The sequence below is a fragment of the Myxine glutinosa genome, chromosome 9 (genome assembly GCF_964187855.1).
Source record: "Myxine glutinosa chromosome 9, kmMyxGlut1.1, whole genome shotgun sequence".
Taxonomy (NCBI): domain Eukaryota; kingdom Metazoa; phylum Chordata; class Myxini; order Myxiniformes; family Myxinidae; genus Myxine; species Myxine glutinosa.
Window position 1 is genome coordinate 19,224,511 of NC_136269.1, and position 15,708 is coordinate 19,240,218.

Sequence of the window (15,708 nt, forward strand, 5' to 3'; positions counted from 1 at the left end):
TCTTGCTTTTCCATGCACCTCGACTGCTTATGCAAAAACATTTTTACTTTAAATTCAGTCATACTATGACTTCTTAAACATGTTTTTCACACTTCTTTTAACACATTTGATGTGAATGCAAAGTTAGTTAATAACAGTTAGTTTAACACTTCATTTAATTTTAATGACAACCAAGAAAATTTGTGTTGTGAATGTCAAAATGATGTTGAATCTCCTATTTGGAATTTGATCTCTTTTGTTTGTTTTCCAGGATTACGTGTTCATCAACAGCACAAACATTACTTTTGTGACCCTAGCTGTCCTCCGAGTCCTGGGTTTATCAGCAAGAAACACGAGTTAGGGAATGAAGCAGAGGATTCACAGGCGGAAGTGTGTACAGGCGCCACTCCTGGACCAAACCAGGGAACAGAAGCTAATTCTGGTCCGACACGCAAACGTCTAAGAATTGATGAGATTGCAAGTACTCTAAAGAGCAGAATTCAGGGCTTGACCGCTGTTGACCAAGCTGCAGATCCGAGTCATCAATCCAGCCCTCAGACCTGGCAAACTACGCCTGGCCAGATCTCAGAATCAAAAACTGAAGAACACGTGGAAGAAGATGAGGAAGTAGTGGAGCACATTGGAATGCGTGGTTCAAGAGGAAAATCTCTTGTTGGTATTCGGGCAAACCCTTTTGGCTGTCGCCATTGTGGATTCAAAGGTGCCACTCCACGTGCAGTTAGCACCCATTATCAGCGAATGCATCCGCATATCAAATACACTTTTCGCTACATTGCAGGTGAGGCAGGAGCATCTGAGGCTTACCGATGTCTGGAGTGCCAGGCTGAAGCACCTACGTTGGCATCTCTAAAGCGACATTACAATGCCCGACATCCTGGCGCTCGATTCCTGCTGGAATTAGAACGGCCAGGTGGAATACTATACCGTTGTCTTGCATGCCCTTATACGAATGCTAACGTTCGTGGAATGATGCCCCACTACCAACGAGTGCATCCAGGCCTACCAATCTCAAACTCACTAATATATTCCAATTTCATTACAACTGATGTCGGTGAGGATGCCAAATCTTCTTCTGTTGGCAAAAATTCAGGATCAAGCTTAGGGAAAGAATTGATTTCAAAGCTTTCGGATGCTGGAACTCAGCAGATTGGTAATTCACCTGGGGGTGGAACAGGGTCAGATCCTCAGTCATCAGGACAAAAAGTCCGTGGATTAAAGCTGGATCCTCAATCGCACAATCGTGGATTTATTCCTGGGTCAAAAGGGATGATCAAGGATTCAGCATCTCTGTCACGATCACCAGCCAAAACACTTCAATCTGCATCAACCTTAATGACTTACCGCTGTGACCTTTGCCACTATGGAAGTCTAAATATCCACTCTGTTTTAATTCACTATCAAAAAGCTCATCCTGGGGTTCGGGCTTCCTACTCTCGTATACGACGTATACCAGCAAGCTCTCAGTCATCAGGGTCACAGTCTGGTCCCATGCGCCCTCCTGATGTTCTGCTTCAGCCATCAGAAGCATTTTATTGTGCAATGTGTAGTTATGCCAATAAAACTCTGAAAGGGGTTCTAGTTCACTACCAGAAAAGGCATCCAGGACAGAGGATCACTGGCCAATTGGTGCGATGCCACTCAGAAAAGGTCCGGGCTCGTATTGGCTCAGATTCTTCAACTGCAAACCGGGAAGTTGAAAATCGCACAACAAAACCTCAAACTGTTGAATGTTCTTGGTCAGATGTTTCCAATACGTCTGCTGTTTTGGCTTCTACACCTGCCCCAGTTTCCATGGAGACCTGGTCACGTGGTCGGCATAGTGAAGGGTCTTCCTCTCGGCCAGGGTTATGGTCCATCTCTAACTCTTCTGTGGAGGTCAAAACAGAACAACAAGAAATAAGTGATTCATTCTCACGACCTGTATCCTTGAATTCAAATCTGACACAGCGGGCTATGCCACGAACCACTGGGTTTACCGCACGACCTCGAAGTCATGATTTTACTCCCAGGCCTATTTCACGAGGGCCAGATTTGGCTATGCAGCCTGTTCCTCGAGGTTCAGATTTGATTGCACGAAATGTTTCTCGAGGTTCAGATTTTACAGTGAGACCTATTTCTCGGGGCCCAGACATGACAGCACGTCCTTTTTCGCAAGGGTCTGATTTCAACTCTCGGCCTTCTTCCCGGGGTCCAGATTTTACTGCTCGACCTGCTTCCAGAGGTCCAGATTTTTCTGTTCGACCTGCTTCCAGAGGTCCAGATTTTTCTGTTCGACCTGTTTCCAAAGGTCCAGATTTTACCAATCGGCCTGCTTCCAAAGGTACAGATTTTACCACACGACCATTTTCTCAAAGCTCAGATTTAAGTACACAACCTGTTTCCCGGGGTCCTGATTTGAATGCACGACCTTTTTCCCGAGGCCCCGATTTAAATGCAAGACCTGTTTCGCGAGGCACGGATTTTACAAGTCGACCCATTGCCCGAGGCCCTGATTTTGCCTCACGACCTGTTGGCCGAGAACCAGAATTAACCTTGCAGCCTGCTTCTCGTGATCCAGGTTCAGCTGCACAGTTTGTCGCCCATGGTTTAGAATTAAACAAGTGGCCAGGCGATCGAACTTTGGACTCAAATACTCATCACAACAATCGAGGCCTAGATTCTACCATAGGGTCTTTATCACAAAATGCAGGCATTAATCAGCAATCTACGAACAGAAGTTTAGAGTCAAATTATATTACTCAACCATCATGTTCTTACACCACATCACCCCCAACTACAGTTTCGTACTCGTGTCGTCATTGCGCTTCATATTCATGTACAAACCTTCATGGGTTACTCACACATTATGGCAAGAAGCACCCTGGAGTACAAGTTCGTGCATCAGATTTCTTAAGCCCCGCTGATCCCCGCTATAATTCTTTGTTTCGGTGCCGTCTCTGCCCTTATGTCAATGTGCGGCTGCATGGTGTTCTCACACACTACCAGAAACGGCACCCAAAGGTACGCGTTACTGCTGAGGCATGTTTAGCAGAGCCTCGCATCCCAGTTCCAGTGCAATCAACAACGGCTGTTTTGGATTCACAAGTTCCAGGAAGGGCTGCATATGGCTTGTATCGTTGTTCAGAGTGCGATTTTGGACATGCAAGTTTTGCTCGTTTGGCAACACACTACCGTCGTGTCCATCCTGGGCATTCCATTCCTCAGGGCTCTATGATCCAGCCAGAAGCTTCCAAGCCACAGGACTTATCGCAAGCTACTTTATTATCTCCAGGAAGTCCGAGTCCTTTGGACTTACCTCCAGCTTTCTCTTGCCGTTTATGTCCATATGTCTGTGGAACACGGAAAGGAATAGCAAGGCACTATCGTGTACGACATGCATCTGCTGGTGTGGGTGGTCTTCCAAGACCTCCAGGCTCTCTCTTCTCTTGCTCCCTTTGTCCATATTCTCATCCATTGCGTAAAGGACTTGCCTCTCACTACCAAAAGCGACATGGAAACTTAGATGCTTACTATACTCATTGTCTAGCTATGACCAAGGCTGGTCGTACTGATGGTACCACTTCCTGGGATGCATCTTCTGAGTCCCAAGCTTCTTGGGGAAAAGTTGAGTCTGGGAGTGGGCCTATTGACCAGTTGAATAACAAAAGTCGACCAGTTTCCCAGCCACCAGTTACAAATCCAGTGGCTAGTCAGTCTGAATTTTGGAGCTCTTCAGATCTACCTGATGCCCAGCCACTACAGATAGGACCAGCTGAGACACCGGTTTCTGCGAAGCAAGACTATCTGTGGCCCTGCTCTCTTTGTGCCTTCCGTACAGACAACAGAAAAGGAATAGTGTCTCATTATCTTAAGGTCAGTTGACAACATGGCCACCTGCATCTGTGCCCACCTGTATTTATATTTTGCTTAACATGCAATATGAAGCCTTTCCTGATTTATTTTTTAAATTGACGAAATCATGTTGAATTTTTAATACCTTTCTCTGTCTATAGAGACACCCAGGCTTATACCCCAAGAAGAAGTATGATAGTAAGCTGCAAGGCTACTTCTCACCAGTATATGCTGATGAGCCTGGTAGTAATGGGATTGATGCAGATGGTCTGGGACAAGAACAGAAAAGGCGGTGAGTGACACGTTAACCACGAGATGGTTTTTTTCCTAAAAGCAATGTTTATTCTGATAATTGAGTAATGATAAAGAGGGATGTCTTTTGTGTGAATGCACCATGCTTGTTGCTTGGCTCTTCCTTCACAAAAAAGTAAACCTTTGTTAAGTCTCAAGGCCACTGTTTATTTGTAACAACATTTTTCCACTCTCCCTGCATTGCTGTGCTCTATACTTTCAAAGTAACATCACTGAAGCCATTCATTTGTAGTGTGCCGCCCCCGGACATATCATTCAGCGATGTCGATTCCGCATCGCCAACCTCAACCAATCCACCAAGGGTGAATGCTGGGGCAGCAATGACTTTGAAAGCCATCATATTATCACAAAACCAGTTTATTTGATTGGTCCATGTCCAACAACAGGGAGAATTGCTTTGCAATACATCTCCTCTACCGGTGTGATATTTTCTTAAGTCCAAAAAGTACATAACTCTGAAAAATTGACAAAAAAAACCCAGAAACTCAAGCTTGTTCTGTAACTTAGCATACATAATAAAGCCATGCACCAAGTTTCAGTTGAATATGTTAAAGGAAATGGACCGAAAGTCTAGAAAACCACAGCAGGGACAGACAGATGGACATTCAGACGGAGAGCTAACCTATAAATCCTCTCCGGTGAAACCGCTAGGGGATGGAGAGCAAATCTATAATCCGCTCCGGTGAAACCGCCAGGGGACGGAGAGCAAACATATAATCCTCCCCGGTGAAACCGCTAGGGGACGGAGAGCAAACCTATAATCCTCTCCTGTGAAACCGCTCGGGGACGGAAAGCAAACCTATAATCCGCTCCGGTGAAACCGCTAGGGGACGGAGAGCAAACCTATAATCCTCTCCGGTGAAACCGCTAGGGGATGGAGAGCAAATCTATAATCCGCTCCGGTGAAACCGCCAGGGGACGGAGAGCAAACATATAATCCTCCCCAGTGAAACCGCGTGGGGATGGAGAGCAAACCTATAATCCTCTCCTGTGAAACCGCTCGGGGACGGAAAGCAAACCTATAATCCGCTCCGGTGAAACCGCCAGGGGACGGAGAGTAAACCGATAATCCTCTCCGGTGAAACCGCCAGGGGACGGAGAGCAAACCTATAATCCTCCCCGGTGAAGCCGCTAGGGGACGGAGAGCAAACCTATAATCCGCTCCGGTGAAACCACTTGGGGACGGAGAGCAAACCTATAATCTTCTCCTGTGAAACCGCTAGGGGACGGAGAGTAAACCTATTATCTGCTCCGGTGAAACCGCTAGGGGACGGAGAGCAAACCTATAATCCTCTCCTGTGAAACCGCTCGGGGACGGAAAGCAAACCTATAATCCGCTCCGGTGAAACTGCCAGGGGACGGAGTAAACCTATAATCCTCTCCGGTGAAACCGCCAGGGGACGGAGAGCAAACCTATAATCTTCTCCTGTGAAACCGCTAGGGGATGGAGAGCAAACCTATAATCCTCTCCTGTGAAACCGCTAGGGGACGGAGAGCAAACCTATTATCTGCTCCGGTGAAACCGCTAGGGGACGGAGAGCAAACCTATAATCCTCTCCTGTGAAACCGCTCGGGGACGGAAAGCAAACCAATAATCCGCTCCGGTGAAACCGCCAGGGGACGGAGAGCAAAGCTATTATCTGCTCCGGTGAAACCGCTCGGGGACGGAAAGCAAACCTATAATCCGCTCCGATGAAACCGCTAGGGGACTAACAAGCAGTCGGGCATCGTTGAAACTTAAGTTTATTTGCAAGGATAAACCCAAGTGATAAACGAACATCGACATGGAACTGTTAGTCAGGTTCACTATGTCAATAAATTATATTTCATTCAAAATCATGGTAGATTAGCAAACCTATACATTTTTGGAAAGGTTATAGCATAAGGAAACTAAAAATCAATGTTTACATTTGGAGAGATACCTGTATGGCGGCCATTTTGGATTTTCAAAATGGCCACTGTAAAATACATATTTTGTTCTATTTCTGCCTCTAATTACCCTAAAAACTTTTTAAAATGTACTAAACCTATATTTTCAGGGACAAGGAATCCAATGAAAGTATCAAATTAGTGCTATGGGGAATGGTAAGACACGAATCAAAGGTTTTGAATTGCAAAATACTGTCTTTATATTCGCGATAAGTTGCATAATCAAATACATGTTATCATTTTGTACAGGCAGTTAATAACATCAAAATGTGTCACAATAATTCATATCACCAAACATACACAGGCAGTCAGCAAAATCATATATACACATGCAGTCAGTATAACTTCACATCTACACAGGCAGTCAATGGCATCAAACATACACGATTACAGAATATGCCATTTAGAGTTCGTCATCACTGTCCTGTGTGTCGTATCCGACAATATAGTCCGCATCGTTTTCACAGTCCGTTCCACACAAGCAAAGGTCGGTCAAATTGATTGGCAAATCGAATTGGTCGAATGGTCGATCGAATCGAATTCGATGAATCGAATCGAATCGAATTGGTCGAATGGTCGATCGAAGCGATTGGTCGAATGGTCGAATTGGTCGAATGGAATTGGTCGATTGGTCGAATTGGTCGAATCGAATTGGTCAGAATTGGCAAATGTAAACATTGATTTTCAGATTTTCCATGTAATAACGTTTCCAAAAATGTATAGGTTTGCTAATCTACCATGATTTTGAACGAAAAAACATAGTGAACCTGACTATGTACACAGCAAATATAAAATGCTGACTGCTTCTCTTCACTCTCTATTCTCAGCTCACTTCGCCACCTATATAAGACAGCTTACAAATATCCCCAAAGGTGCCGCCTCTGTCTCGGAAACCTGGATTCACATTTTGGATTCACTGTTCTGGATTCACATTAATGTTCTGAATTATTCTACTATGCTGTGAGGATGGCCTAGGCCCTAGAGGGATGCACGATCGCCTCACAACTGCCTAGCCTGTGTTTAAATCCCGAACCAGCTTAAAACTGTCATCGTAGTGTTTCACAGGCAGGGTGATTCATCAATTTGTGTGCCGCCTCTCGGATGGATGTTAAACTGGCGTCTCGACTGCAGACATTAGTTGGTGGACATGAAAGATCCCACGGTATCCTTTGTGAAGTGTCGGTGAGCTATCAAGGGCACCCTGAACAAAATACAAATTCCTGCCAGTATAACCCTTGCCAAGAAACTGCTTCGGCAGTGTCTTCAAGCAAAACACCAGAACACACAAATTTCACAATGTCAACTGCTGCATCAATTGAATTTTGTGAGGCAAATCCTTCAGAATAGACTTTAATACTCTTTTGACACAGCTTTGCGACACTCCAATTTAATGTGAAATGTGCATTGTTGATTTTCTGTGGGTACACACAATCACTTTGCTAATTCTGTTTGTGGTCTCTGGAGTTCGAATATTCCTTGGATGTCCAGCGTGTCCTGCATTATTGTTCTTCACAGAGCTCATCCCTCTCTACTTTGAAACTGTACGACGTATAGGCTTCAAGGTTGATGCATTACGTCTAGGGAATTGTCTTCTGAACGTACTGCACTCCTATTACTGATTTCAGCTCGACATTCTTCTCGACAATGAAGATGCGCTCCTTTGTTTTTAGTTGTGCCATGGCTTACCTGCAAAATATATATAAATGTCAAAATACACTTGCTACAGACAGTTTGAATGCCTACCCTACCTAATTATAATTGCTTACCATATTTGACATTTCTACCTAATAAGATTAAACTAGAGAAATATGACTGTGTCACCAATATGCCTCCGCATAGTCCCTGGCCCTCATTGACTGTCCTAAAAATAAACAATTTTGATTTAAATCCCTTCAGCTGTTCTCAAGTGTCACATTTTTACCAGACATATTGATTGGTGAAGCGGTTTCGGAGAAGGGTTTTTTCTAAAAAAATATCTGCATTGAAGTGAATATGGCTGCCAAACCCACATGACATATGACATCAGAAATGTCCACTCTGCATATGTATGGGTTGGGGATCACGTTTGTGAAGTTTCGTGTCGATCAGATAAGGTTCGTTTTTCTATCCAAGATGGTTGCCAAACCACATGACCTATGATGTCATCATTTTCAAACTATATGTAGCAATGGTGTTAGATGACATTTGTAAAGCTTTGGATCGATAGGGTAAACGGTTTCTGAGATAGGATTATTTAATATTTTCTTTCAATCCAATATGGCTGCACACATTGTGACCGATGATGTTTTTGTGATCAACTTTTAATTGCCGTGCCAAGTAGATGACACATGTAAAGTTTTGAATCGATCAATTTGGTGGTTTGGGAGAAAAAGTTTTTTTTAAAGGTTTTAGGTTAAATCCAATATGGCTGCCAAACCATGTGACCTATGATGTCATAAATGTAATACTTCAATACAAATGGGTCGTTGATCATATGCATGCAATTTCAGATTTTTAGGATGAGGCATTCAATTAAAACATTTATGGTTGGTATACCACTTCACCGATGATGTCATCATTATCATGTCTTTGTTCCCCATTGAGAGTACTTGACAATGTGTGAAGTTTCAGATTTTTCCATTCAGCGGTTTCCAATAAATATTTTTATTATTATTTGCGTTTAATCCAAGATGGCTGCCATACCACGTGACCTACGACTTCACAATTATCATAAAACCATTCTACATGGGTATCACCCCTACCCTGAAAGTTTGGTCTGAATCAGACACGTGGTTGCTGAGAAACCTGAAAAACCTGAAAACATAATGCCTGTGGCCACCTTCGCTACATTTTACATTTTAGTGACTAACGCTGTATCTATCTATAATTCCAGTAATCTCTGTGTGTCTGTGTGTGTGTCTGTGTGTTTGTCTGTGACCGCTGTTTCGCGACAACCACCGTTCCGATATACTTTAAACTTGCCAGGTATATTGCTGGGGACCTGAGGCGAACAGACTCTGCCTCGGACGGCACATTTGAGAGCGTATTCATTTATTTCACGTTGGAAAACTATGTTGCCGTTAAACTATGTTTTAAAACTAATTAAAACTAATTTGCGATTCATCGTAACTGCGATTTGCGACCTTCCGGACAGTGAAGACTGCACTTCCGGCAGCCAATCACAGAACGCGTTATTGCGTAGGCGTGGCCGATGTGAGAGCGAGCCGAGCCGAGCGCGTGCGCCATTACGGTTCGTAATTCGATTTCTTCCAGAGAAAATAATAATTTCTCGATTTCTTATGCGCATTATTTCTCCCAATTCAGTCAGAGCGAAGGGCGGAAGCGAAGAGCGTTGTTTTTTTTGTTTACGGGCGTACGGGCGTACGGGCGGGGTAGAGCGTACGGGTAGCGGTTTTTTTTTTTTTTGGCAAGGAACGGGCACCCACGTACGGGCATGCCCTAGTCTATCTATAATTCCAGTAATCTCTGTATGTCTGTATGTCTGTGACCGCTGTTTCTCGACAACCACGGGTCCGATATACTTTAAACTTGCCAGGTATATTGCTGGGGACCTGAGGATGTGCCTTTTCAAGGTTTCATATTAATCGGAGAAGTAGTTACCGAGCTATGTCCAAAAAACGATTCAACCAATCAGAGAGCAGCGAGCTATCACGTGTGCCGAACGTGGCGAACAGACTCTGCCTCGGACGGCACATTTGAGAGCGTATTCATTTATTTCACGTTGGCAAACTATGTTGGCGTTAAACTATGTTTTAAAACTAATTCAAACTAATTTGCGATTCTTTCGCTTTCCTGCGCGTTTGTGCACGCTATGGCGATTTCTTTACCAAACTCCGCAAGCCGTTCGCTTTGGACCAAACCATTTCATGTAAATAGAGGGGGGGGATTGTCACCGTACTCGCAAGCCGTTCGCTTTGGACCAAACCATTTCATGTAAATAGAGGGGGGGGATATAATTTTAGATATATATATAGTACGGGCATGCCCTAGTATCTATCTATAATTCCAGTAATCTCTGTGTGTGTGTGTGTGTGTGTGTGTGTGTGTGTGTGTTTGTCTGTGACCGCTGTTTCTCGACAACCACGGGTCCGATATACTTTAAACTTGCCAGGTATATTGCTGGGGACCCGAGGATGTGCCTTTTCAAGGTTTCATATTAATCGGACAAGTAGTTACCGAGCTATGGCGATTTCTTTACCAAACTCCACAAGCCGTTCGCTTTGGACCAAACCATTTCATGTAAATAGAGGGGGGGGATTGTCACCGTACTCGCAAGCCGTTCGCTTTGGACCAAACCATTTCATGTAAATAGAGGGGGGGGATTGTCACCGTACTCGCAAGCCGTTCGCTTTGGACCAAACCATTTCGCACATGGACCAAACCATTTCATGTAAATAGAGGGGGGGGATATAATTTTAGATATATATATAGTACGGGCATGCCCTAGTATTTCAAATGTTACTAATGGTTTGCTGATTACTGAGGTTTACCCTGTACCTAAAACACAGCATGACATTTTCCTTGTGATGTAATTTTGATTAATTTTTGCCGTAAGTAATAAATTGATTTGAATGATTTTGCATTTTGTGAGGGGTGTTCCACCTTTTTTTTTTTTCCCACCTTTGCAGGTGTGTCGTGTGTGCTGGGCTGGAGTTTGAATATCCTGCCTTGTTAGCTTCCCATTACCACACTAATCACTCGCAACAGTTGCCATATGGCTTCCAGGTAACCTCATCCATGCCGTCTTGTCACCATTCTGTCACGTACAGCATTATACACACCTAAATATGTTTTGGGACCCTTTCCCAATCTCAGAGCATCGTTAGCGACCTTAAATACAGACTCAGTTGCTGTTTGGTTTCCCTTCAGATTCAACCAGGAGCATATTGCTGCAATCACTGCTCCTTCACCTGTACAGAACTCAACATCCTCGTTACTCATCTTGATACCCACGGGCCAAGTCCTGATACTAACGGCCATTCGGTCAGCAACTGATATTCCTGTTTTCCTGAATTAATCAGCCCCCCACACGTCACAATTTCTCCCGAATTAAAAACCAATCATTCATTTTAATTTTGTGTGTCCCTCATTGTATCACCTTAAAACCTTCGTGTTTTGATTCTCTTCAGATTTCTTTCTTTTTCTTCACTTTTGCTTTTTTGTCCTTTTCTTTCTAGCCAATGTCTTCGTAACAATTGCACCTTCTTCCCAGCTTCCCATTTTACATTCTTTACATGTTAAAAATTAAACCTTGCCTTTTATGATTCCAGGTCGAAAGAGCAAGGCAGGTATGTGGCTACAGGTGTGTATTCTGTAGCGAGATGCATCACTCGATGAAGGCAATTGCAAATCATCTCCGCAAACACATCGTATTGAGAGATGGAGTCATCTTGCCAGTTGCTCGTTCTAAGGTTTGGTGGTTTCTCTACAACTGTCCTTGCCAGTGTTCCACATCCCTACGTTTTTGTCAACATGCCCGATAGTTTATTATTCCCCAATGCCAGATGTGTAAGTAATGTTTCCCTATTTATATATGTGATCATCAATACTAATTGTACAATGTAAAGTTGGAGCACCAAATCTGTTCTGCCCGAGCTCGCTTTGCTTTCTCAGCCTTCTGACCCCTCCAAACCCCTCATCCCCTAATAGTCCATTGGCATGAGGAAGTCCATTGGGAAGGGGATGAAAAGTCACTTGAGACCAGATCTGCTCTCACTTGTTTATTTATAAACTGGCAGGGCAGATTGATTTATTAATTATTTCGTTGGATTTTTTTTTTTTTGTATACAAGATCGAGGCTCGTGTAAGAGCTAACATTAATCACAAAAAGACAAACTGACACATAAAACATATGATAAAGGGAGCGGGAGACAAGATGGAGAGCAGGGACATCGGGAGATCTGTGGGAGGGAGAGGGCTTGGGGGGAGGAGGCATGGGAAGGGGGGTGGGGGGAGAGGTATAAAACACATGGACCATTGGACCCTGCTAGGACTTCCAGGAAAGAAGTCTGTATTTCAAAAAAGTGGATCTGGGGTGAATTAACGGGGGTAGAAAAGATCAAGGTTTTGGATGGGGGAAGATAAGAGATGGTGGTGAACAGCTGTTTTAAAGACCTGGAGGGAGGAGTGGGATTGAAGAGAGTGAGGGAGTTTGTTCCAGAGGTGGGAGAAAAGAGGAATGAAGGAGTGAAGGTGAATAGAGAGCCGAGATTTCGGCAGTTTAGCCATAAGAGGGTTGCTGGCAGATCTTGTGTGACCTGTAGGAATATTTGGGGGACGGAGCACAGACAGAGCTGGGGGAGCTAGGCCGGATAGGAGTCGGTAGAAGACAGAGAGACCACCAACCTGCCTGCGGTGAGTGAGTGAAAGGCCCTCGGAGATAGCTTCATCGCGGATGCACCTTTTTCTCATGTACAGTATGTGTAATCCTACTCTCCTTTATCTTATAACATATTGATAACATATCAAGCTTAAAGCAGTTTAAGTTATCCATTGTCCATAAAAAGGCAATACCAAGCAACAATTTGTAATAAGCACTACTCTTCTCCTCCTCTTCCCTTTACAAGGTGTGAGGTCCAATGGCACAAAGCTTCTGCCCTGCCTTGACCACTATCCTCCTCTACTCTCCTCTGCCCTCAGCCAACTCTCTCCACTCTCCAACCACCTCCACCTTACTGATATCCCTCCTCACACAATCTTCCCATCTCAACCGCAGTCTACCTCTTTTCCTCCTATCTTGTTCCCTCAACATATCCGCTATCTTTGCCATTCTTTCTTACCCAATCGGCGCCAAATGTCCAGCCCATCATTATATAATAGAAAATAGTACTTTTCCACTGGAATGGGAACCATGGATCCACCTGCGACAACAGCACTTGCTGCAAAGTTATTGACCAACAGGGGCGCTTGACATGCATCCATTACCTCGTTAATAAGGATTTTTTATTGTATTTCGAAAATAAGATATTCAATGTTAAATTGGAACTTCTGGCTTTACTTGGAGCGTGTGAATGACAAAACTGCCCACTACTAAAAGCTGTGTCAGCTGGTACACTGCCTACTCAGTATCATTCGGCCTACATAGTCTTTAGAAGCCTTTTTTGCCAATGCTAGCCCCACTCATTGGGAAGGAAATTAATCCACGAACACATTTCTGCCTCATTCACCATCATCAGTGTGGAGTTGACTCCACCCAAGCTTGACGACTCAATTGACACATTGACATTGAGACGACTTGACACACTGATAACCTCCCTATCCCCCCTCTCCATAATCTTTCCAGCTCTCTTCAGCATCAGCTGTGAGCCCCGCATGGCATACAGGGGAGCAGTTTACTCCACCTGTCAAGGAGAAAACGGAGGAAAAAGAAGGAAATGATGCAAGAAGAGATGGGCGCTTCAGCTGCAATCAGTGCAGCTTCACCACGAACTTTAAACACAAGTAAGATTTCAAGAAACTATTGAGGGTGGGTAATCCTCCTTTGCTTGGCCTTCCGTCATGCACTTTTTATATCCATATAACCTTTTCTCTCTGCCCTCCTATTCCTTTTCACCAGCATGTTAAGACACGTCCAAAACAGACATGGACGTGTGAAGCCCTTTCGGTGCAAGCTATGTTCCTTCCAGACAGGATATAAAACATGCCTCGCCAGCCACACTCAACGTCTCCACCCTAGTAAGAGCAAAGAACATGGGGAGGGAAAGGGAGCTCTCGTGGGGGAAAAGAAGAAGAACTAGGAAATGGGAATCACACAAATGACATCTAATAGTGTGTTTTTAACGGAACAAAAATAATGTTTGGAAGTTGATTCTTATAATTTAACCTTTCCACTCACTTTATGTCACTTCAAGCTTTAGTCTTTACTTTGACCCTACGCTCAGCCAATGATTAACGTACTTGCGTTTTTACCTCCGCCATCGAAGTTTTTGTTTTCACCCGTTTATTTGTTTGTCTGTTTTGTTTGTTTGTGAACAAGATATCTCAAAAACTTGTGGATGGATTCCGACAAAATTTGGCAGAGAGGTAGTGTATTTGACAAGGACTAAATGAATGACTTTTGGTTGAGGATTCGGAGACGATAATTATTTAATTTTTAAGTGATTCTTCACCATTGAGTGATCGGGCTAAAAGCGATACGTAACATGATATTTTAAAAAGTTATGAACGAGTTATGACTAAACTTGGTGGACGAGTTGGTTAGGTGACAAGAACAAGCCGATTAGATTTTGGTTCAGGTCCGAATCCAGATCCGGCCTCTCAGTGGATACAAAACATAAACTGTTCAGCCTGGTGGAGGTATGCGCTCCAGCATGTGCCGTTCTAGTTGTGAATGCATTTCTGGAAACAGAAAGACAGGATCTCTTCAATTGCTGATGTCCGATAACAACTACCAGAAGATTTTTTAAGAATAGGGATAGTCCTTCATTGTGTATCCAATCTCTTTCGTAAATTTGGGACACTTTGAATGTAAACTTCACGGCCAAGACATTGAGAATGCTCACAGTGTACGGTGCTATGTTTAAGATGGACTGTACGTTGGAGAGTTCAATGCCACCAAATCATGACTCCCTGCAGCAACACGTTAGTCGAATAAATTATCAAGCAGCAGTACACTTGAACAATTCCCAGATGTACCCAGCCCAACTCAACATGGATGGAGACAGGGACAGGGAGATGGAGATCTGATGATTCACGAAGGAAGCCTCAAGAAAGATCGCAAGCTTCAACCAAATGTAAAGTGAAGAACGGCTAAATATAACACAAGACAGTGTAAATATGTGAAGATTCTATGCCAGACACCAACCTGTGTAGATGTGTGGACTGCGGCAACATTGAAAAACACGGATCACTCTTCGAGTGACGATAACATATTGGGAGATGAAGATCTTCTTTGCTGATTAAGATTATGCTATGAAATCTTCATTTCAACACCGGTTCATTACAGAATAGATGATTTCTTTCATCAAGTGTCGTATTCATGGCAGAATGGGGGAATTATGACTCATTACCCAGTGTTGGTGATCTCTATATCAATATTTATTTTTAGTGTCCATAAAATAAATCCCATTAAAATCAAAATGTGCAATTTTTGAGATTGGAAATATTCATACTTGTATTCAACACTTTCAAAACAACTTGCCTACCAATATCGATGTAGTTCCTAAGTGAGCGTCACAAAACTCAACTGAATGAATGAATGAATGAGCGTTTTAAGGCCATTTTCCCCGCTGGCGCGGGGGTTAGCCTTGCGGGCCCCATGACAATCATGGTTCCCTGTTTGAGGCAATGTTTTTATGGCCGGATGCCCTTCCTGACGCCAACCCTTGGTCACGCTCTTACGATGCGCAGGGATACGGTGTACCTATTCTAAACCTGGGTACACACCGGGATCATTCATCTCAGCAAGCTGGTACTCAATTTGCCGACCTCGGAAGGATGACAGGCTGAGTCAACCCCCCTGGTGTTAATTCAGCGATCGACCGGGATTCACGGAAATACAAGACTCTATACAAGTACTTCACTCTATACAAGACCGGGATTCACGGACTCTATACAAGGGGAAAGGTGACCCTCTGGAGTGTGGCTCGTACCGAGCGATAAAGTTATTGGAGCATGGAATGAAGGTATTGGAAAGGG

General features: G+C 43.8%; 1 protein-coding gene across 2 annotated transcripts in view; it reads left to right on the forward strand.

Moving 5' to 3' along the window:
• LOC137435597 (zinc finger protein 462) overlaps nt 1-15,708 on the forward strand; it is a 121,845-nt gene that overhangs the window by 49,684 nt on the left and 56,453 nt on the right. For both annotated transcript variants that reach the window (XM_068129505.2, XM_068129506.2), the window contains 7 exons: nt 251-3,852; nt 3,993-4,123; nt 10,701-10,797; nt 10,942-11,055; nt 11,343-11,483; nt 13,355-13,512; nt 13,628-13,746. In XM_068129505.2, coding sequence (XP_067985606.2) covers nt 251-3,852; nt 3,993-4,123; nt 10,701-10,797; nt 10,942-11,055; nt 11,343-11,483; nt 13,355-13,512; nt 13,628-13,746 — 4,362 coding nt within the window. The remainder of the gene's footprint in view (nt 1-250; nt 3,853-3,992; nt 4,124-10,700; nt 10,798-10,941; nt 11,056-11,342; nt 11,484-13,354; nt 13,513-13,627; nt 13,747-15,708) is intronic.